This window comes from Podarcis liolepis (assembly GCF_965112155.1).
Source record: "Podarcis liolepis genome assembly, chromosome: 14".
Classification (NCBI taxonomy): Eukaryota; Metazoa; Chordata; class Lepidosauria; order Squamata; family Lacertidae; genus Podarcis; species Podarcis liolepis.
Window position 1 is genome coordinate 43,845,077 of NC_139569.1, and position 22,702 is coordinate 43,867,778.

General features: G+C 46.2%; 1 protein-coding gene across 6 annotated transcripts in view; it reads left to right on the top strand.

Annotated features, from left to right (window-relative positions):
* Positions 1–1,472: 1,472 nt before the first annotated feature.
* GRAMD2A (GRAM domain containing 2A) overlaps positions 1,473–22,702 on the top strand; it is a gene marked incomplete at its 3' end in the record, with an annotated part of 70,033 nt that continues 48,803 nt past the window's right edge. Inside the window, exons 1-2 of one of the 6 annotated variants that reach the window (XM_083475923.1) lie at positions 1,473–1,566; positions 1,858–1,972. Coding sequence is in view for 3 of the 6 variants with exons in the window: in XM_083475919.1 (XP_083332045.1) it covers positions 1,620–1,972 (353 nt within the window). Of the gene's footprint in view, positions 1,567–1,617; positions 1,973–3,840; positions 4,092–4,307; positions 5,147–22,702 lie in introns of those variants that run through there. The other 5 variants (XM_083475920.1, XM_083475919.1, XM_083475925.1 and 2 more) reach the window with 5 other exon arrangements.

A 22,702-nucleotide genomic window follows, 5' to 3' on the forward strand; every position in this document is an offset into this window, starting at 1 on the left:
AATGGACTCATGGAAGGCGGTCTCTGAGGTCATCAACTCCCTTGTGCAGGATCTGCAGTGCAGTGCACAGTAGAACAGGAACAGTTCAAGGATGGGAGGAGCCACATGTAGCTGGTTCTTCAGCAGAGCTTTCTCTCCTGAGGAAATGGCAGCCACCAGGAAGGACAGTTGTGGGAGGCCACTGAATGGTCACCTCCACACCACATGGAAAGCACGTGGCTCCCCCGCAAACAATCATGGGAACTGTAGTGAACCTTTCTCGGAGCTATAATTCCCAGCACCCTTACCAAACTACAGCTCCCAGGATTCTTGGGGTCAGCAGTGTGGATGCTATGAGAATCTGTCCTTTTTGCATATTAGTGCCCTTTAACATCGAACTTGAAGACTGTTTTCTTTTACACCCATGTGCATGTATATACTATAAATATATTCATATGAGGATTGCTCTTCTGATGCAGTGGACTTTAGTCCCCAAAGGTTCATGTCAGTCTTAATGGTGTCACGTGATTCTTCATTGTTTTTCAATGGGGAATAAGCCCATTTAACTGGCGCTGTGGGTTAAACCACAGAGCCTAGGACTTGCTGATCAGAAGGTCAGCGGTTTGAATCCCTGCAACGGGGTGAGCGCCTGTTGCTCGGTCCCTGCTCCTGCCAACCTAGCAGTTCGAAAGCACCTCAAAGTGCAAGTAGATAAATAGGTACCGCTCTGGCAGGAAGGTAAACGGCGTTTCCGTGCACTGCTCTGGTTCACCAGAAGCGGCTTAGTCATGCTGGCCACATGACCCGGAAGCTGTATGCCGGCTCACCAATAAAGCGAGATGAGCGTCGCAACCCCAGAGTCGGTCACAAATGGACCTAATGGTCAGGGGTCCCTTTACCTTTACCTAAAGTACTTAAAGGTAAAGGTAAAGGTAAAGACCCCTGACAGTTAAGTCCAGTCGCGAACCACTCTGGGGTTGCGGCGCTCATCTCGCTTTACTGGCAGAGGGAGCCCACGTTTTTCCGGGCCATTTAGTAAACATGCACAAGCCGGGTTGCGGCAGCAGGGCAATCAATACTCCTATGCATGCTTCCTTTGCTAGGAAGCAAGCCCCACTGCGATCGGACTTACTTCCGAGTAAACCTCAAAAGGCTCAGGCTGCAGGGCCGCAATCTTTTGCACACTCACACAGGAGTGGATCCTACCGAACTGCACAAGGCTGCTGCTACCAGAGTTTCTCATCTGGAGCGCAAACCGAAGCCACGCCACCAACCGCACATTCCCTGATCACCGGAAAGATCTCCGCCCCGTCCAGCACAGGACGCGTCCCCTTTAAGAAGCGACACCGCCGCCGCTGCGCACCCCGCCCAAACCCGGGGGGAGGGACTTCGCGTGGAGGGTCAGCGAGCAAGCCAATGAGAGCGCGAGGTTGGGATAGCGCGCGCACTCGGGGAGGGAGGGCTCCGCGGCCGCCGCCGCCGCTGCCGCCAATAGGCTGGCGAGTGGGCGTGGCCTGTGCCGGGCGATCGCGAGCTGCCGGGAATGACGGCTCCGCGGAGGGGGGATCGCGAGGGGCCGCCGGGCAGGTATGCGGGTTACATCATCCCCGTGTCAGACTGCACGTGGGAACGCGGGAGGGATGCGTGGCTGGGACCCGGGCGCGGGGAAAGAGGCTCCTCGGCTGGGGCGCGCCTCGGGCAGGCGGGCGGGGGGCTCCCTGTCCTGCTGCTGCCCGCCTGGGGCTCGGGAGCCGGGGGAGCAGCAGCAGCCCTTTCCCCGCGCCTTCTACGTGCCGAGGGTCGGCCTGGGGAGAGAGCGGGACCCGGCGGCTCCTGCCTTCGCCCTCGTTCTGATCAGCGCAAACGGTTTCCCTCCAGGCTCGTCTCTCCTGGATCGGAGCGCTGGTGGGATAGAGGCGGGGAGCTTCGCTGGCGCCTTGGCTTATGCCGTCGTCTGGAACCTTTTGGGCCAGGGCAGCCCCTCGAGGAAAGGGTAAGGGGCGGCACGCCTGACGGGGGTCGGGAGGGAGGCGCGGGCCGGTGCCAAACCGGCGTTTGAGACCCTGGGCTGGCCTTGGGGGCCGAAGGGGGAAACGGGGGCTAGATGGTCGTTGAAACTGTGACAAGCCGCCCAGAATCGCTGCTGCGTTGCTTTTCCTGACTGCAAGCCGCTTTAAAATGCCTTTACATGTTGTGATTTCCTCTTGCTAACTAGCACCGAGACTTTAGGAATGATGGAATTGTAGAGTCGGAAAGGGTCCATAGGGTCATCTAGTCCAACCCGCCGGCATGCAGGAATCTCAACTAATTGCGAAGGGTGTGTAGTTAATAATTATAACAGGTGGATCCCATTTGCTCATTCTGCCCTAAAGTCCTGCCTTGATGGCACCACCAAGTACGGTCGCTGAAGTTGCATCTGCATGACTAGGGCTATGGCAGCATCCTGTCAGGGACTGAGCCTGGTAAGAGAGGGACTTAGTGTGTCTCCCTGATGGCAGCCAGAGTCTGAAGGGGCCACTCCTCAACAGTCTTGGTGTGGGTCTCTAGGCTGAGGGGCAGTGATGCCCAGTCTTAACTCCTATAGCACAGGATAATTCCCCCTTGCCAATGGGATCCCAGCTGCTGCTATAGCAGGTTTTCCTCTCTAAAGCCAGGATGGGGGAAACTGTGGCACTCTGGATGTTGTTGACAATGAAGAATAATGAGAGTTGTTGTATAGCGACACGTGGAGGCCTGTGGGTTCCTTAGCTTTATTCTGAAGAAGGCCTGTGTGGTGTAGTGACGGGGGAGACCCAGGGCCCACCCACTTCCTTTCAGTCATTTGTGAAGCCCACTCTGTAGGCTGTTCATATCCTAACCTACCTCCCAGGGTTGTTGTGATGGTAAAATGCACATGGGGTTAGAGTGGGAACGACTACATACATTGCCCTGACCTCTTGGGAGGAAAGATGGGACCAAAATGCAGTTTAATAAATAAAGTTATTGTTCTGATTACTGGCAGAGTGGGTGTGAAAGCTGATTAAATTGCAGCAGGACGTTTCAGAAATTATCCCTTGGGGGTTTGGGAACATTTGTTTGCACTACCTGGTGTAGTAGAATAGTTAAAATAAATAAACAAAAAACCTGTTTTGCTGATGAGAGAATTATAGTTGAGAGACTACTTGCTCGATGGCACTCAGTTGGTGAGCCCGTCGATTCAGGCATAATTCTCAAAGGCCTTCTCTGTGTTGGCACCCAGTTTACAGGGTGCATTCTTTTCTTCTCAGTGGTACGGTTGTTGCTGATTCTTTTTCTTTTGGCACCAACTTAAGGCGGATCTATCTACTCAAGCTTTTGGAGGATGCTAATTCAGCCAGCCTTGTGATAGAAGTTAGGAGCTGTGCTGCAGTCTTAAAGATTCTTAATGTTTGGTGTATTCTGATTATGATATTTTATCTGCTCTGTTGTTTTTGTGACATGGAATGATTGTTTGTGGTTGTTCTGGGGTCATGAATGATGAGGTGTGGGTCAGAAATATTGTAAATAATAATCAAAGCGGAAGGCTGGATCCTAACCCTTTTCACTCTTACAAAGCTAGGGCATTATGAGGATGAACAGGCTGCAAGAATGAGTTCAGTTTTTGGAGATGAGCCGATGATGTCTGGACTCAGGTGCTTCTGCAAGATAGCAAGGAACACTTCTAAAAATATTTGGATCTGGTGGCCTTTTCGGATGCTTGATCTATTGCTAAAAAGTTTTTTTTTAACTCTGGAATTAAAGCCTTGATGCTTCCTGTCAATGCCCAACTCCCCTCCAGGTTTAAGAGCGATTTCTGCTGTCCAGAGACACATGTCCCAGTTGCTAAAATTGCATCATACGGCCGTGTTGGGCAGGGAGAGGTTGAGTGGCAGATTTGGAAGCCGTGGTGTCTTGCCATTTCTCCATACACAATCCTGGCTTTGTTGCTGCTGAGTTGGAGAACTGAACTGACGAGGAAGCTTCTGCCGTTTCTGATTCCCTAGAGCCCAACAGGGAAGGTCACGGGAGACGAGTGAGGCGTGTTTTGCAGCAGACACATGCGGGCTTCTGTATGTTAATGATTCCCAGGTGGAAGTTTTGTAAGCCTGTGTCTGGTGAGTTAGACAACTTTTATTTCAGGGAGTGCAGTTATGCTCTAACTTCAGCTGGTGCTTGGGGAGCCTGTGCTACCCTCTGCCCCCGTTCTCTTTCGATTTTCCTCTCCTTTGGGTCATCTGCAGGTTAGATTTGCCAGGTTCCTGGGGCTGCCAGCTGACAAAGCTCTTTATGGCATGATTCTGGAAATTCTTCCCCCTGCCCTGGGTGGGATCGCGTGGATGAGACCGTCTGGGAGGCCTGCCGTTCTCTGCTCTAACAGGCCCGGCATTGTTTGCTTTGCACTATTACACATCTATCTCTGCCAGTGAGGACAGAATGTCTGATTTCCCTCCACCTCCCCTCCTTTTCTTTCCTTTTGCTGTGCTGTCTTTTGCTACACTTGGGCATGCTAATTATTTTTGGTGTTTCGCTCTTCCCCCACCCCGCTGCTTGCCAGAGTGCTTTCTTTTTCCCCTGTGACATATGCTGGGATATGAGAAACCGGGGCATCGCGTGACCTTGAAGTTTGGAGGGAAAGCTATGCAGGGTGGCTGAAGCTCTCCCAAAGGACTGTATGTTTCCAAACAACTTGTCCACTTGGCTCTCCGCTGAATGTAGCTTTGTCTCTGTAGCTGGGTCCAGAATCTGCTTTTGATGGTGGCAAAGCAAAGTAACAGAGGCTTGGAGGTGGGACTTAATTGCTCTCTGTAGGTGGGCAATGCCTCCATCCCCAGTGCCAAAACAACAACAGTAGGTCCCAATTTCCCAGGTTGATTTGATTCTTGGATGCCAGTCTGGTGGGTATTGTCTTAGAAAATTTGATTGTTTTGCTTGGCCGGCTGGCAAATTGCTGGGAAAACCCCCTAGAATATTTGGAGATCTAGGTTTGTAGAAGGACTGTTGTAGAGTACTAGAGCCACATGCTGTGCCTCAAGAAATTCCTGGGCTTGGTCTCCAGGTAAAGCTCAGAAAAACTTCTCTCCCAAATTCTTGGGCAGATGAGCTTTAACACAGATGATACTGAATTGGATGGGCTGATGCTACAAGGCATCTTCCTGTGTTCCTAACCTGGGTATGTACCGGCTATGACGTTTGCCTGCGTCAATTCTGATCAATGTCTTGTCTTAAATGACCCCAGATTCTTGAATGTGGCCACTTCCTCCCAAATGTTTATCGTTGTTGCTAGCACGTGTGAGCGGTGGATGAATAACTTGGGATCCATGCATGGAAGACTATAGTGATCGCTTTTTGAGAACATATGACCAGTGTTCGAAGTTCCCCAGGCGCCAGGTGTGTTTTGCTTCTGGCGTGGGTCCAATTGCAACTACCTGGAGATTTCTGGGCACTGGATTGGTGACCACAGTTTAAAAACCTTTGCATTAGTCCATCAGTAATATCACTTCAATTTCCCCTGTGTGTGTTCCTCCTTCTTGCATCCTCGGACAAGTGAATGGTTGTAGGAGCAAGCTACAAGTCAAGCAGCGTAGCTGAGAATTGTAGAATCGTAGAATTGTAGCACTGGATGAGACCCCAAAGGTCATCTAGCTCGCTCACCTGGCGAATAGCCATTTCTTTGTGGCGGCCGTAACCTAGATTGAAGGTGCCATTTGGAACCTGGCTTATATATCTGAGTTTATAACATTGCATATAACAGGGTGGATAAAAATAAATTATATGCAGGTTTTGGTGTCCTCGGGTGTCTTCCCGTGTAAAAGTACACCAAAACCTGCATTCCTGTACCCGTGAAAATCTACGAAAACAAATAAATTATATATATATATATATATATATATATATATATATATATATATATATATGCAGGTTTTGGTGTCTTCGGGTGTCTTCCCGTGTAAGAGTTGGGGTGTCTAGGCGACGTTTCGACGAGGTCTCACTCGTCATCTTCAGGCTGGTGCTTTCGGCTTCTTGTTACTGGAACAGAGCAGGATCTCAGTGTTTGAGTTCCTATAAATACTGTTGAGGGGGTGTGGTGTATAGCCTCCGACGTTCTGGGCAGAGAGGAAGTTCCCAGGTTAGTGTGCCTTTTCTTCTTTTGTTCCTTAATTACTTGAGGGATATCTTGAGTGATTTCTTGAGTGATATTCTGAGTACCACTTAGGAGGGTCATTAAGTGTGGATTAGTTGCTAAAGCTTTCGTGTCTTGACCTCTTGAGCTTGTGAAGAGTTTTTCTGAGAAGATGGCTGTACTGCACTTAGTTGTGCTCTGGCTTGGCTTCGTGTATAGGGGCGAGCTGTGGTTTTGTGCCCTGTGCCAGCCAGATCTGTGTAGGGATTGCAGGGGGGTGCAGCATCCGGAGGTGCCACTATGGTTTGGCTACTGGATGGTGTCTGTAATTTATCTGTGGAGAGGGTCTGGGTTTGGGTCTGGTGTGGTTGATTGGTGATGGCGTTCTGTGTGCCTCTGGTTCTGGTGTCGGTTTTTGTGGGGAGGGCTAATTTCCAGATGTCTGGCAGGCGGGACGTGTCGTCACGCTTGTTCATGTTGTGAGGGTGTTTCTCTATCTCGATGGCTTCCATGATTATTCTCTTGTGGTGATGTTCCATGTTAAAGAGCAATTTGGAATCTGCAAAATTAATTTCGTGTCCTGTTTCTTTCATGTGTTGGAAAAGAGAGGAAGTTTTTTCTTCTTTTTTGACGGCATTCTTGTGTTCTGCGATACGTGCATTTATTCGTCTGTTTGTTTGTCCAATGTACGTGGCTGGGCAGACTTTGCAGGGTATTTCATAGACCCCTTGGTTTTCCAACTGGATTTTATCTTTGGGGTTTCTGAGGATATTGGCTATTTTTTGGTTGGTGCAAAAGGCTGTTTTGATATTGTGTTTATGGAGGATTTTGCTAATTTTATCTGTAGTGCCCTTGATATAAGGAAAAAACTTCCTCTCTTTTCCAACACATGAAAGAAACAGGACACGAAATTAATTTTGCAGATTCCAAATTGCTCTTTAACATGGAACATCACCACAAGAGAATAATCATGGAAGCCATCGAGATAGAGAAACACCCTCACAACATGAACAAGCGTGACGACACGTCCCGCCTGCCAGACATCTGGAAATTAGCCCTCCCCACAAAAACCGACACCAGAACCAGAGGCACACAGAACGCCATCACCAATCAACCACACCAGACCCAAACCCAGACCCTCTCCACAGATAAATTACAGACACCATCCAGTAGCCAAACCATAGTGGCACCTCCGGATGCTGCACCCCCCTGCAATCCCTACACAGATCTGGCTGGCACAGGGCACAAAACCACAGCTCGCCCCTATACACGAAGCCAAGCCAGAGCACAACTAAGTGCAGTACAGCCATCTTCTCAGAAAAACTCTTCACAAGCTCAAGAGGTCAAGACACGAAAGCTTTAGCAACTAATCCACACTTAATGACCCTCCTAAGTGGTACTCAGAATATCACTCAAGAAATCACTCAAGATATCCCTCAAGTAATTAAGGAACAAAAGAAGAAAAGGCACACTAACCTGGGAACTTCCTCTCTGCCCAGAACGTCGGAGGCTATACACCACACCCCCTCAACAGTATTTATAGGAACTCAAACACTGAGATCCTGCTCTGTTCCAGTAACAAGAAGCCGAAAGCACCAGCCTGAAGATGACGAGTGAGACCTCGTCGAAACGTCGCCTAGACACCCCAACTCTTACACGGGAAGACACCCGAAGACACCAAAACCTGCATTCCTGTACCCGTGAAAATCTACGAAAGCATATATATATATATATATATATATATATATATATATATATATATATATATATATATACACACACACACACACACACATACACACACAAAATAATCAGATTTATTTATTTAAATCAGATATTTTTGATTTATATCAGTTTTTTTTATTTAAATCAGATTTTTTAACTAAAATGCTTTTGGAGGAAAAATCTTTCTAAAGATAGTTTTCTATTTTCTATTATTGTCCAAAGGCTATTCATCAGGAAATAAGGATTTGTTTTAAGTTTTTCATGTGTGCTAATACTCAAAGTTTTTTTTTAAAAAAACCATTTAACCACATCAGTTAACAAACATGGATACATATGCTATAATGTTATTGCTTTAGTTAAATAAATTGTTTAAATTTTTATAAAGTAAATGATTATTTTTCTCCTTCCAATAACGTACAGCAGAAAAGTTGTCCAAATATAAACAGTTAACTTATTAAACCTCACAATAATTTCATAATTATCTGTCTATGCATTTCTAATAGTATAACCAAATCAGTAATGTTTGCTATAACTGTAAAAACTACTCTGAACATTTATTATTCCAAAAATGGAACCTTCATCCGGTTGTAAATTTTAAGGAGGAGTCTTTCTGTAAAAAAATGATTTAAATCAAGTCTTACTGACTAGTGATTTAAATCAAGTCTTGCTGACTAGTGCTTTAAATCGTGATTTAAATCAAACCCACCCTGGCATATAACAAGTCCTGCTGCATTAGGCCGAAGGTCCATAAATTTTAGAATTTTTCATGTCCCTCCAATGTGATGAGAAGCACCAGGCCATGTGTCTGAAGCTCCTGCCGTCTTAATTACTCCTAATATCTCTTATCCCTGCCTTGGATGCACACAGTGTTGGAGGTGGGGCCCAGAGGCATTTGGGATAATGAAGATGGCCACTGTAGCTGCCTCCTCCACCCTTTCTCTCTGCCACTTTGGGCTGAGGGAGTGCCAGGAGTCTGCTGCTGCTTTCATCATCCACAGGAGCATGAGGACCTGCCTTATACCGAGTCAGGCCATTGGTCCGTGCAGCTCAGTGTTGTCTGCATGGATTGGCAGAGGCTTTCCAGGGTTGCAGACTGGGGACGTTCCCAGCCTTAACTGGGGATCCCAAGGATTGAACCTGGCACCTTCTGCATGGAAAGTTGAGGTGGGCAACCATCTGTGACGCATCGCTGCTGCAGCCTCCCACTGCCACTCCCTCTGCGCACACAACCCAGTCAACTTTGGAAGGTCCCAGTCATGAGCAGCTCGCTCTGACCTTCCCTAGACCAGCTGCTGCCAACCCTGTCCTGTACAGCTATCCTTCATATGCGCTCATTTTTTAAGATCCCACCAAGTTCTTTGGTCGAACCAGTTTGGCAGGTTTAATAATAATAATAATAATAATTTATTATTTATACCCCGCCCATCTGGCTGGGTTTCCCCAGCCACTCTGGGCGGCTTCCAAAAGAATATTAAAATACTATAATACATCAAACATTAAAAACTTCCCTAAACAGGGCTGCCTTCAGATGTCTTCTAAAAGTCTGGTAGTTGTTGTTCTCTTTGACATCTGGTGGGAGGGCGTTCCACAGGGAGGGCGCCACTACCGAGAAGGCCCTCTGCCTGGTTCCCTGTAACTTGGCTTCTCGCAGTGAGGGAACCGCCAGAAGGCCCTCGGCGCTGGACCTCAGTGTCCGGGTAGAACGATGCAGGTGGAGACGCTCCTTCAGGTATACTGGACCGAGGCCGTTTAGGGCTTTAAAGGTCAGCACCAACACTTTGAATTGTGCTCGGAAACGTACTGGGAGCCAATGTAGGTCTTTCAAGACCGGTGTTATATGGTCTCGGCGGCTGTTCCCAGTCACCAGTCTGGCTGCTGCATTCTGGATTAGTTGTAGTTTCCGGGTCACCTTCAAAGGTAGCCCCACGTAGAGCGCATTGCAGTAGTCCAAGCGGGAGATAACCAGAGCATCTGGCGAGGCAGTCCGCGGGCAGATAGGGTCTCAGCCTACGTACCAGATGGAGGTTTCTGTTGCACTTCCAAGACGTACCTGAGGAAAACCAAAACGAGCTCTCAGAGGTGACCTGAGTACAGCAGCAAGAGACATTCACATTTTTGTGTGAGCATTGTGGTTGTCGGAATTATACCCATGATTGAGGCCCTCTTCTGCCGTCTCCATATATTTTCTAGTTCCTAGAGGAATTTGGTTTTTTAAAAACACCCAAAGGGATGGACATTGAAGTTCTTGTGTGGTGCATTAGAAAAATGAACCTAGCAACACCTTGCAGGAATGCACTGCTGTCCAAGGACTAAGAAATTAATAGAAGTCATTAGGAGTTAAATTGATTAGATCAGAAGTTGCTTGCCCATCTGGTTCAGGTTATTTCATCACTGTTTATGAAAGTGGCTAAGAGCAGCAGTTGTAATTAGGAAAGCCTAAGGAACATTCAGCCACTGTAGTGAGGCTCTGTCCTTCCCCCTCTTATGTTTTGTGTAGTGAGGGTTATTCCTTTGGCATGGTAACAGCTAAAGAAGAACTCAGTCCCATTGCTCCATAGAAGTAACACTCTGTACGCTGCCTAGGAAGTAGGATGAATATTGCCCATACTTGTAGTTATTGCTATATCCTATTGGTGTAAGACATGCTTTGCCAAAAGTAAAGTCCTTGTTTCAAAGCAATTGCTGTATTCTGTGTTCTTGGTAGTTTTAGGGGGAAGGTATTCACTAGGGGGGCCTTGGCGAAGTGTATTCTTATTTTATTAATCTGTGACTTTTAGGAGAAGACAGAAGGGAAGGCTAAAGGAAAAAGGATAAAACTCCTGGGTGCTAGATCCACCCCCAAAATTCCTGGGTCTAGTGGGTGATGGAGTTTAATCAGTGGTTGGAGTATTAAAATGGGCTGCCAGGTGCTGGATTTAGGAAAGTGTTAAAATACAGGTGAAACCAGTTTCCCGTTCAGGAAATTGCCTGGGAGAAGAGCCATTACGGAGAACAAAAGGAAGGTAATGGGCGATTAACAAAGCAAATACTCTGTGCCAGTAGATAGGTCTGAGCCCCTCCTTCAAGGGAGAGATAGTTAGAGACAAAGCAGAGTTGAGTCTTGGGATTGCAGTTGGGGATGATGTGAGCTGGAGGAAAAATAGTTGAAGGCTGTAAACATCAGCAAGCTGGAGAGAAAAGTGGATGTCTTAAATGCAGCAAGCTGAGCAGAGGCAGAGCTATGGGAGAAGCAAGATGCTTTGGAGTGTAATGCTGGCAGCCCCTCCATCGCTGGCTCAGGTTGTATATGTGTGTAAATAAACCATATATCATAATGATAGCACAGTTTCCACTGTGCCTCATTTGCAAAGAAAACATAAGCCCTGGGTAAGTGCCTGGAATCCCTGGAATCTCTCACAACTCAGAGATTGCAGTGGTGTCTACAGAAATATATTCTTATTTTATGAATATCTGGCTGTTTAGGAGGAGGCAGAAGTGAGGGCTGAAGGGGGAAAAAATAAAGCACCCATAATGGGGGGGGGCGGCGGCGGGCTAATGGAGATGTACCAGAGGTGGCCAACATGGTACCATCCAAATATACTTTGACTACAAGTCCCATCATCCCCAGCCATAGGCCATAGCTGGGGCTGATAGGGGTTGTAGTCCAATAACATCTTGAGGGGACCACATTGACTACCCCTCCTATGAGTTCAATTAATATTGGACTCATTATTTGAGTGTGAACCTCTGTGTAGCCAAAATGAGGAAGGTGTAAGCAAGCACAGGGGAGCCCAACATTTGCAGCAGTACAACATACACCTCAACTGTCCTGGTAAAACCAGGATATCCTGGAGGGTTTTTGTGTGAGAGCACGGCGGCCATTTTGGGCGCCATGACTTCACACCACCTCACACCGTAAAAGTGCAATTTTCAGGGCCGCAATCTCAGGTGGTGACCCAAAATGCGCATTTTTGAGGTCCCCGAAGAAAACACATCTTTTGGGGCTGTGATCTCGCGTGAGTCATGTGACTTGTGCACGAGCGTTGCCCCAGAAGACGTGTGCCCTGTTTTTTCACCTCAGCATTGGGGAGAGTATGGTATAACATGGGGGTGGTCGGATATGGGGGAGATAGCCTGGTAAGAACTGAGCATGCTCAGTAAGCTGGAGTACTGACAGAGATTTTTGTGGTGGAGAGAGAAAACAGCAATGAACTGGGAATACAGTGGTGCCCCGCCTCGCAAGACGGAAAACTCGCTAGACGAAAGGGTTTTCCGTTTTTGAGCTGCTTCGCAAGACGAATTTCCCTATGGGCTTACTTCGCAAGACGAAAACGTCTTGCAAGTTTGTTTCCTTTTTCTTAACACCTTTAATACAGTTGCGACTTGACTTCGAGGAGCAACTCATAGAACGCGGTGTGGTAGCCTTTTTTGAGGTTTTTAAAGACTTTGGTGATTTTTGAAGCTTTCCCAAAGCTTCTTTTGCAGCCATTTGGTAAGTTAAGCTTTTAAAACTTTTTTGGGGGGGGTTTGGATTTTGGGTTGGGGTGTTTGGAATTCAAGGACTTGGTGTTGGGAAGGGGTTTGCAAGAATCTGGAAGCTTGTGTGTTTTTTTGTGCATTTTTATGATTTTCTGTGACCATTGGGCCACTCTGCTGTTTTTAAAAAAAATTCTGGATTCGAATTTCTGTGTGCTGGGTGGCTGGGGGAACAGTTGGGGAGGGGTTTGCAAGAATCTGGAAGCTTGTGGGTTTTTTCTGCACTTTTATGATTTTCTGTGACCATTGGGCCACTCTGCTGTTTTTTTAAAAAAAATCTGGGTTTGAATTTTGAAATGCTCTTTACAGTATGTGTGACTTTAAAGAGCACTTAATAAACTCTTGTTGTACCAAATTTGGCTTTGTTTGGACTTTTTTTGACCATAGGAACACATTAATTGATTTTCAATGCATTCCTATGGGAAACCGTGCTTCGCAAGACGAAAAATTCGCTAGACGAAAAAATTCGCAGAACGAGTTAATTTCATCTTGCGAGGCACCACTGTATCCTGAGAACGGTTAGCATTCATTGGCTGGCTGGCAGCCTGCACAGACTCATGGCATTTTGTTGCAGACCCACTTGCTATATAATATTTTTCTTGTCTACCTCGGATCCCTTAACAAGGGACTTTGCTTAGCCTTTTTCTTCCTTGCTAGCATAGCCCCATCCCCTGCAAAAAACCCGCCCAACTCCCTGTGAATAAATATGACTCAAAAAGCTGCCTTTAGCATTTTAGTTATTTCATGTTTGCCGTGCTTTAAGGAGGAGCGCAGTGTGACTTGTCAAGTCTTCACTGCCCTCGTTCTGAGCATGATTTCGCCAACAAAGGATGCCCTTGCTTGCTGCGTGTCTGTGTGTATCCGTCCCCCGCCTCCGGCTGTAGAGAAGCGTAGCATTTCTCCGAATCCGCACGCAAACAATTTCCACTGGAATGCAGGCTGGGGCAGTGCAGCCGTACCCATCTAGAGCAAGGAAATGAGGTCACTGCTGAATGAGGGCTGTGTCTCGGAAATTCAGGCTGGCTGCGCGAAACTCTCGGGACCTGGCTTGGGCATTCTCCAGCAAACCTCTCCTGGGAGTTTGACTCAACATGCAGCAACGCGACGGGCTGCCGACAGCTTGACTGGGACTCTGTCGGGCAGGTCTCTTGCATAAGCTGCCAAGCTATGTTCTCGGAGAAGCCAGGGAGGGTGGTTCTCTGATGAAGAGCTGCTTCCCACATTCATTTTCTATGGGTGGCTAACCTGTGGTTAGGGATACGGGTGGCGCTGTGGGATAAACCACAGAGCCTAGGACTTGCCTATCAGAAGGTCGGCGGTTCAAATCCCCGCGACGGGGTGAGCTCCCATTGTTCAATCCCAGCTCCTGCCAACCTAGCAGTTCAAAAGCACGTCAAAGTGCAAGTAGATAAATAGGTACCGCTCCGGCGGGAAGGTAAACGGCATTTCCATGTGCTGCTCTGGTTCGCCAGAAGCGGCTTAGTCATGCTGGCCACATGACCCGGAAGCTGTACGCCGGCTCCCTCGGCCAATAAAGTGAGATGAGTGCCGCAACCCCAGAGTCATCCGCGACTGGACCTAGTGGTCAGGGGTCCCTTTTACCTAACCTGTGGTTGCTGGACTGCAGCTCCCCTCACCCCTGACGGTTGGCCATGCTGACTGAGGTTTTCAGCGATAGAAAATAGCCAGGTGCCAGGCGCACTTTGTGTCTGGCGAGGGTCCAACTGCGACCACGTGGAGATCTCTGGATGCCAGGCTGGCGACTGGGGAAAGCAAAATGTCCTTTCGAGAAGGATCTGAAATATTTTCCTTGGAGCTTGACTCTGATTTATTCTGGATGGTTTTATTTGATGTTTCAGTGTGTTGTAAACTGCTTTGAGATCTGTTCTTTAAAATATAAAGTGGTATAGAAATGAAAACACAACAACAACAACAACAACAACAACAACAACAACAACAACAACAACAACAACAACAACATTATTGTTGGGAAAAAGGCACTTAGACATTCCATTGTGGCTACCATAACCCAGGTTTAAGGTGCCATTTGGCAATTAGATTGTATTTTTGAGTTACTAACACTGGCTGGTGCCGTTCTGTTTTTACAGTATCGTAATTCTTGGTTTTCTTAGGCTTTATATATGTATATAATTTTATTTTTTTCAATTTTTAATTGTTTATTAATGCTTGTTTCCCCCGGTTCTTATCAGCTGTCTTGAGTCCCGTCAGGGGGTATATAAATAAATATATTATTAAAAACTAAATTCATTACAACCTTAACTGCTGCCCTACTTGATCCACCCCAAAAGTCTGCCTAGGCCGTGGTTGTTCAGATGCAGCTGGACTAAAACTCCCCTCAGACTTGACCCTGGGGCTGATGGGAATCTGGAGGGCCACTGGTTCTCCATCCCTGAATGCCCCCCCCTCGAAGATAACAGCCATGCATGAGTGCTCATCTTCCACCTGCAAATGAGAAACGGTCACCAAAACTCCCCACTAGCAACGTAATCCTAATACCACTGAATTTGTGGGCAGGGTTTTTTTTCATTCAGAACTCCCCAGAACTTAGTTCCGGCCCCTCTCAGGTGGGTGCCATTGCCATTATGAGAAGGAAAGGGAGGTGTTCATGGTGAGTTCTGGCACCTCTTTTTTTCTAGAAAAATAGCACTGTCTGTGGGTAACTGGGTTTTTTAAAACCCGGGTCCTAAATGCTCGTAAAGCGGGCGCCAGGAGGCTTGCTGTGGAAAGGGAATTTCCACAAGTGGACATTGCCACAAGGAAAGCCATCTCCCTGCTAGCTAACACTCCTGGTCCAAACCTCTGAGCCGACCTAGATCACAGCCCCTAATACCCAACTTAAGATACGGGTAGGTTCCTGCGGGAGCAGGTGGTCCTTCAGATTTGGGAAGTGAGTTGTGCATCTTCATCTCCCTGTGGGAGGGGGCCATCTGTGAATCGGTTCTAAAATTCTTGCGGGCAAGATGCAGCGATGAGGATGGGCATATTTCGAGGGCTCAGCCAGTCAGCCGGCAGCCTTTTGCGGAATGAGGCCAACAGCTGTTGGCCTCCTAATCAGGATGAACGTGGTGTTCTAAAAACGGGGAAAATATATCGGCCTTAGTTTTAAGCCTTGGTATGCCTCTGATGTGTTTATGTAACCACATCACCCTTGATTTCGGGTTGCGTTTGGGGGGCTGATGGCATTAAATTGCTACTGTCTTAGTGTTACAGGGTTTTGTGCGTGGTGAAATGTTTTTGCCAGTTTTTGAAAATGAAAACCAGCTTTGCTTGGCAAAATGGGAAATTTGAGCACAGAGGTCACAGGGATGCTCTCAAAGCAAAGAAGGAGCGAGTCATTATTGTAATTGTTTTGCATTTTTTTATTATATATTGTATTACTTTGTGTTGTTCTGGGTGGCTCTGAGGCTGCCTCTAGTGGCTAGAATGCTGTCTAAAATAGTACTTCTGGCTTATGTTCAGCTTGGAATCAACTAAGACCACCTGGACAGCCTTTCTGGAATACAAAAGAAATTAATAAAATAACAAGAACAACAACTGGAAGTCTAACCAGAATTAGCTTTATTAAATATATTTCTAGACAACAATCTGGATTCACACAATAAAGAATTAATAAGCCATTTATTACAAATGACAAGACCCAGCATAACCAGATACTGTACTGGAAATGCCTTTCTGGCACAACAATCCACAACTGACACAAAACAGTTTGGGAAACAGCCCTCCTGGAGAGATTAACAAATAAAGTGTGGTTGACACGTGAACAGATCAAGAAAGATGGCTTTACCCCTGAGCGATTTAATTGCATAACATATGCCAGTACTCCAAAAAATGAACAACCCTCCGCCTCCCGCATTTGATTCAGCCTGGTTGATCTAAATTTAAATTTAAACATAAATTATTATATTTGAACCCCGCTTCCACGTTCATCAATACACCAACACTTTACAGGCAATGACCGTTTTGCACGGGAGTTGAGTTCCTGACCCACACGCATATAAACCCACTCCGCCCTCTTAAGCCCTCGCCCCGCCCCCTTTCCCTTCCACTTCTGGTTGCGATGATGTCTGCATGCACGGTCGTGCATTCTTTGAACGTGTGCAAAATGGGAGTTGCCTGTATATTGTTTCATTAGTAACATAAGAGGAAAAGTGACTATTGCTCATACTTAATCTAAGCATAATCACAAGGGCATTTAGCTATGCTACTGGGCATTTAGCTGTGCAATTTTGAATATTATCTGTTAATTCTGTTCTATCCTGTTTCCCCTTTGTTTAAATCAAATGACAAACCAAGAACCTATACATTGACCACTAATAATGCACCATATGTTGTAGATATTGCTGAAAATTTATTATGCTCTTTTTGTTATGTACAGCTGATGTGAGGCTTCAGTGTTGATTTATTATTCCTATGATCCTTGTTTATAAAACCCAATAAAAAGTTACTAGATCCTTTCCACTTACAATTAGGCCAAACTGCATCCCTCATCCTGCAACACTTTTGATCATCTTGGTTGCCCTCCTCTGCACACATTCCAGCTTGTCAACGTCCTTCTTAAATTGTCCTGCCCAGAACTGGACACAGTATTTAAGAAGGACGTTGACAAGCTGGAATGTGTGCAGAGGAAGACAACCAAGATGATCAAAAGTATTGCAGGATGAGGGATGGTACTATTACTTCCCTTGATCTGGATACTAGACTTCTCTTGATGCAGCCTAGAATAGCATTAGCTTTTTTTGCTGCTTTATCACACTGTTGACTCATGTTATAATAATATAATAATAATTTATTATTTATACCCCGCCCATCTGGCTGGGTTTCCCCAGTCACTCTGGGCGGCTTCCAACTGAATATTAAAAACAGTACAGCATCAAACATTAAAAACTTCCCTAAAGAGGGCTGCCTTCAGATGACTTTTAAAAGTAAAATAGTTGTTTATTGCTTTGACATCTGCTGGGAGGGCGTTCCACAGGGCAGGCACCACTACCGAGAAGGCCCTCTGCCTGGTTCCCTGTAACCTTACTTCTCGCAATGAGGGAACCGCCAGAAGGCCCTCGGTGCTGGATCTCAGTGTCCGGGCTGATCCACTAAAACCCTTTCACATGTACAGTCGTACCTCCGCTTACGTATCCCTCCGGTTATATAAACTTCAGGATACGTAAGCGGCAACCTGGAAGTATATTTCTGGGTTTTTGCCGCATGCGCGGAAGCGGTCTCTCCGGTTGCGAAAACCTCGGGATCTGGCTGGAACACCAGAACGGATCCCACCCCTGTGGAACGCTCTCCCACCAGATGTCAAAGAGAACAACAACTACCAGACTTTTAGAAGACATCTGAAGGCAGCCCTGTTTAGGGAAGCTTTTAATGTTTGATGTATTACAGTATTTTAATATTTTTTTGGAAGCCGCCCAGAGTGGCTGGGGAAGCCCAGCCAGATGGGCAGGGTATAAATAATAAATTATTATTATAATTACTATCTCTGCAACCGGAGGTACCACTGTACTACTAGCAAGCCAGGTGTCCCCCATCTTATATTCTTCCTGCCTAAATGCAGAATCTTATATTTGTCCCTATTAATGTCAAGTTCACTGGTTGGTAGTTTCCTGGGTCTTATCCCCCCCTTTTGAAGATGGGGACAACATTTGCCCACCTCCAGTCTGTAGAACCTCCCCTGTTCTCCAAGAATTCTCCAAGATCATAGGCAGAGGCGCTGAGCTTATATTCGCAAGCTGCTTTAGTACCCTTGGGTGCAGCTCATCAGACCCTGGAGATTTGATTTAATTTATAGAAGCCAGGTGTTCCCATACCACCTCCTTTCCTATCTTGGGCTGCGGCTCCCTCCTTACGTCATTTATTATGTTATCGGCAGGTTGGGCATTGCTCTCCTTTTGGGAGAAGACAGAGGCAAAATCAACGCAGGAATTACATTTGTAAAACATAAAAAAAGAATATCACACATTGGTTTTTTTCAGCCTGGTGCCCCAGCCTGTCAAGAGGGTTTTAAACTTTGATCATAGCTTGTACAGTGTTACCTGTCCCCTCCTAGGCTAATTTGCTAAGCATCCTCCCCATGCCCTCCTCCAAGCGGTTAATTTAAAAAAACAACAACACTGGGCCTGACAACGGAAATATCCTCCTGGTGTTTGTGTGAGAAGAAGTGGTCCTGGATGATAAATGCATGGCATGACTGGGCAAAGTTCGTACGGTGAAGCATCTCGGCAGGAAGCTAGCAATGGGCCATCTGGAAGAATAAAGCAAAGGGTTGCCAGCATAGAGAATCGAGTTTTGCTGCAAAAGGTGATGGACTGTGGCAAAGTGTCACATTGAAAAGGTACTAAAGGGCAAGTCCATGCTGTACTCCATACCGTGTGTGTGTGTGTACACACATGCACACACACACAATGTTGTTGATTACAGCATGTACAATTTAAAAAAGTAATACAAATAAGTGCTTTTAGAAAAGCGCTTGGAATTTGAAATGAGGGCAAAAGCTGGCAGATGGATTTGCAGTTTGATCAAAAAGTGGTTTCCTGTGCATCCAAGGCCACATTAAAGACTTGCTTGTGTAAGTATTCAGATAGCTCAGAATGAGGCAGCCTTAAAGTAGCTTTTAGGATAGAAATGAGTGGCTTTTGGCCCTCCATATGTTGCTGGATTTCATCAGCCCCAGCCAGCATGGGCTTGTGGTGAGGGATAGCAAAAGGTCAAGGCTCTCTCTGCTTTGTGGTGTTGTTTTTGAATGCGTAAGGTTTTGTGCTGTTGTTTCTAGGGTTTTTAAATTTTTTTAAAAAATAATATTTATTGAGATTTTACAAACATTAAACAGTTTCAAAGTTTAGACTTAACAAATAAGAACAAAAAATAACCTTAAAAAAGGAAGGGAAAAAAACTACAAAAATACAAAAACAGAACACATGAAAAATACAAAATAGAAAACAGTTAACGAAAAGAAAAAAAAGAAAAGAGAAAAAAATCAATAATTTCATATCTTATACTTCATTTACTAGTTTCCTGACCTCCTCACGCCTCCCTTTTTGTATTCCAGTTCAGATAATTAATTCAGCAAATCCTTACCCTCTGTCATTTATCTTTACTCAGTATCTTAACCTATTATAACCATATGTTTATAACCATTATCAATTCATATTTACATATTCTTGATAATCTTTTTACCGATACCACTTATTTTCCATCCGACATCATTTTAACATTCCTTAATTTTACAGTATTTCTGCAAGTAGTCTTTAAATTTCTTCCAATCTTCTTCCACTGACTCTTCTTCCTGGTCACGGATTCTGCCAGTCATTTCTGCCAGGGTTTTTTAAATTTTAAAAGGTGGCCTTGGGTTGGGCTATTCCTTGGCTAAATTTGGCTAAATGGAAGTACCCAAAAGAGATTCAGTGGGAGCTGCTGGATGAGGATACCGCCCCAAACCCAGGCAATCTGTGTGCTGATTTTACTTGGCTAGAGATCCAGCATTGACTCCCTCCCTCTTCACTGGCTTCCTGCCTGGGAAGGGAGAAATGAATCTTCTGTGTCCTGTGGACTTACCTCAGGACCATCCAAAGTGAATGGAGTCTTGTTCTTGTTTAACCGTTTCTAAAAATATAAGGAGCCAGGAAAACGTTCAGTGCAATGAATAGGCTTTAGATTTTAAGGAGAAGAAAGCAAAGCGTCTTCCTTCAGTGCTGGGGATGCAACGGCATCCTTCGCCATATGTGACAGCAACTGGCTGGCTTCGATAGAGGGTGCATGGCAATCCGCCATTGGCCCACAGATCTGTTATCCAGCACCTAATCTCTTTTCCCCAATGCTCATCATCTGTTGTCACTTTGCTTAATGGTAGGGCTGGCCCTTTGAAGAACTGTTGTAGAATATGACTTGTGGTGTGGCGGCCAGTGGTATGGCACTTTCAAGGATTGTTTGAATTCTTGCAGGTTAGGAGTAATAATAATAATAATAATAATAATTTATTATTTATACCCCACCCATCTGGGCGGCTTCCAACAAAATATTAAAAATACAATAAAACATTAGACATCAAAAACTTCCCTAAACAGGGCTGCCTTCGGATGTCTTCTAAAAGTCAGATAGTTGTTCATTTCTTTGACATTTGATGGGAGGGCATTCCACAGGGAGGGTGCCACTACCGAGAAGGCCCTCTGCCTGGTTCCCTGTAACTTGGCTTCTCGCAGTGAGGGAACCGCCAGAAGGCCCTTGGAGCTGGACCTCAGAGCTGAACAATTGGGGTGGAGACACTCCTTCAGGTATACTGGGCCGAGGCCATGGGACGGGGGGGCTAGGGAGGGCTGCTATAGGGCAGTGACTGGTGGTCTGACATGGGGGCACCTTTTGTTGTTGGTGTATTGTTACTCTACCTCCAGCCTTCCTTTGAGGAACTCAGGTTGTGGTTCTCCCTTTTTTTATCTTTATGGCATAGGTTGGCTAGAGAAATGATGATATTCTCCCCACTGCCAGCTGAGCAGGGATTTGAACCCAAGTCTCCCTAGTCCTACAGGACATGGGAGGCGCTGTGGTCTAAACCACTGGGCCTAGGGCTTGCCGATCGGAAGGTCGGCATTTCGAATCCCCATGATGGGGTGAGCTCCCGTTGCTCCATCCCAGCTCCTGCCAACCTAGCAGTTCGAAAGCACGTCAAAGTGCAAATAGATAAATAGGTACCACTCTTGCGGGAAGGTGAACGGTGTTTCCATGCGCTGCTCTGGTTTCGCCAGAAGTGGCTTAGTCATGCTGGCCACATGATCCGGAAAAACTGTCTGCGGACAAACGTTGTTAATGGATTCCTGAGAAACTGGACATGAGGCCGTTTGAGCTGTCATGGAAAATGCTGCATAAACGCAATGTGTGCTTTTACTCTTACGGTTCATTATCCATGCTAACCTTTTCCACCAGGGAGATCTCAATGGATTCTTTGTTCAGATGTACATATCAAATTGTCATATTGGTACAGGAACAAGGCGTGTCTCTCCATCTCTGCCCACTGCCTTAATCAGATTGCCTGGTGATCAGATTAAGGCTCTTTGCTTTTCTCTCTAGCGTGCCAAGGTGCCGGATTGTTGGCAGCCATCTGGATTTAAGCCTGATAGAAGTTATACTTGATATTTGCCCTATATAGCCTGACGCGTACACCTCTTTACAGCACACTGTGCTCAGATTGACACGTGTTAGATGTGCATGGCTTTGGAAGCAACTTTCGCAGGAGGTTCTTGGCTGGCAGGATGATCAGCACTTTGGAACAAGCGTGGGATCTGTCTCACTGCCACTTTCATAGGTGCCGCCTAATGTTCATTTCACGCTTGCAAGGAGTGAACCTTTAGTGTGCAAACACCTACACTATGGAACTCCCTGCCCATTTATATTAGGCAAACGTTTTCACTGTATTGTGTTCAGTGCCTGCTAAAACCCTTTTTCTTCCAGCAAGTCTATCCCGACATGCAATTTTAACATATGATTTTAGTAAGTATAAGTGTTTTAAGATAGCTGGTTTTATTTTCTATTTTAAAACTTATATTTTAATTTATACATTTATAAATAATTTTATTAAATTTTGAAACTTTATATGTGTTGGAAGCCACCCAAAATATCAAACATTAAAAACTTCATTATACAGGACTGTCTTCAGATGTTTATGAAAAGTTATATAGTTGTTTAACTCTTTGACATCTGCTGGGAGGGCGCTGCACGGAGCGGGTGCCACTGCCAAGAAGGCCCTCTGCCTGGCTCCCTGCAGTTTCACTTCTTGCAATGAGGGAACTGCCAGAAGACCCTTGGAGCTGGACCTCAGTGTCTGGGCTGAACGCTGGTGGTGGAGATGCTCCTTCAAGTATACCGGCCGTTTAGGGCTTTTAATGGTCTGTGAAGATAGGTAAAGGTACCCCTGACCGTTAGGTCCAGTCGTGGACGACTCTGGGGTTGCGGTGCTCATCTCGCTTTAATGGCCGAGGGAGCCAGCGTTTGTCCACAGACAGCTTCTGGGTCATGTGGCCAGCAGGACTAGAGCAGCCCACGGAAACGCCGTTTACCTTCCTGCCGGAGCGGTACCTATTTATCTACTTGCACTTTGACGTGCTTTTGAACTGCTAGGTTAGCAGGAGCAGGGACCGAGCAAAGAGCTCACCCCGTTGCGGGGATTCGAAGCGCCGACCTTCTGATCGGCAAGCCCTAGGCTCTGTGGTTTAAACCACAGCGCCACCCGTGTCCCGTGAAGATGGGTATTGGATCTCAAAACATATGGAGGGCACCCTTTGCTCCCCTGGCTCTGATAGCTATAGACCAGCAGGTGCTTCGTGTTCCTGAGCTCATGGCACCCTGCTGTCAGTGCCC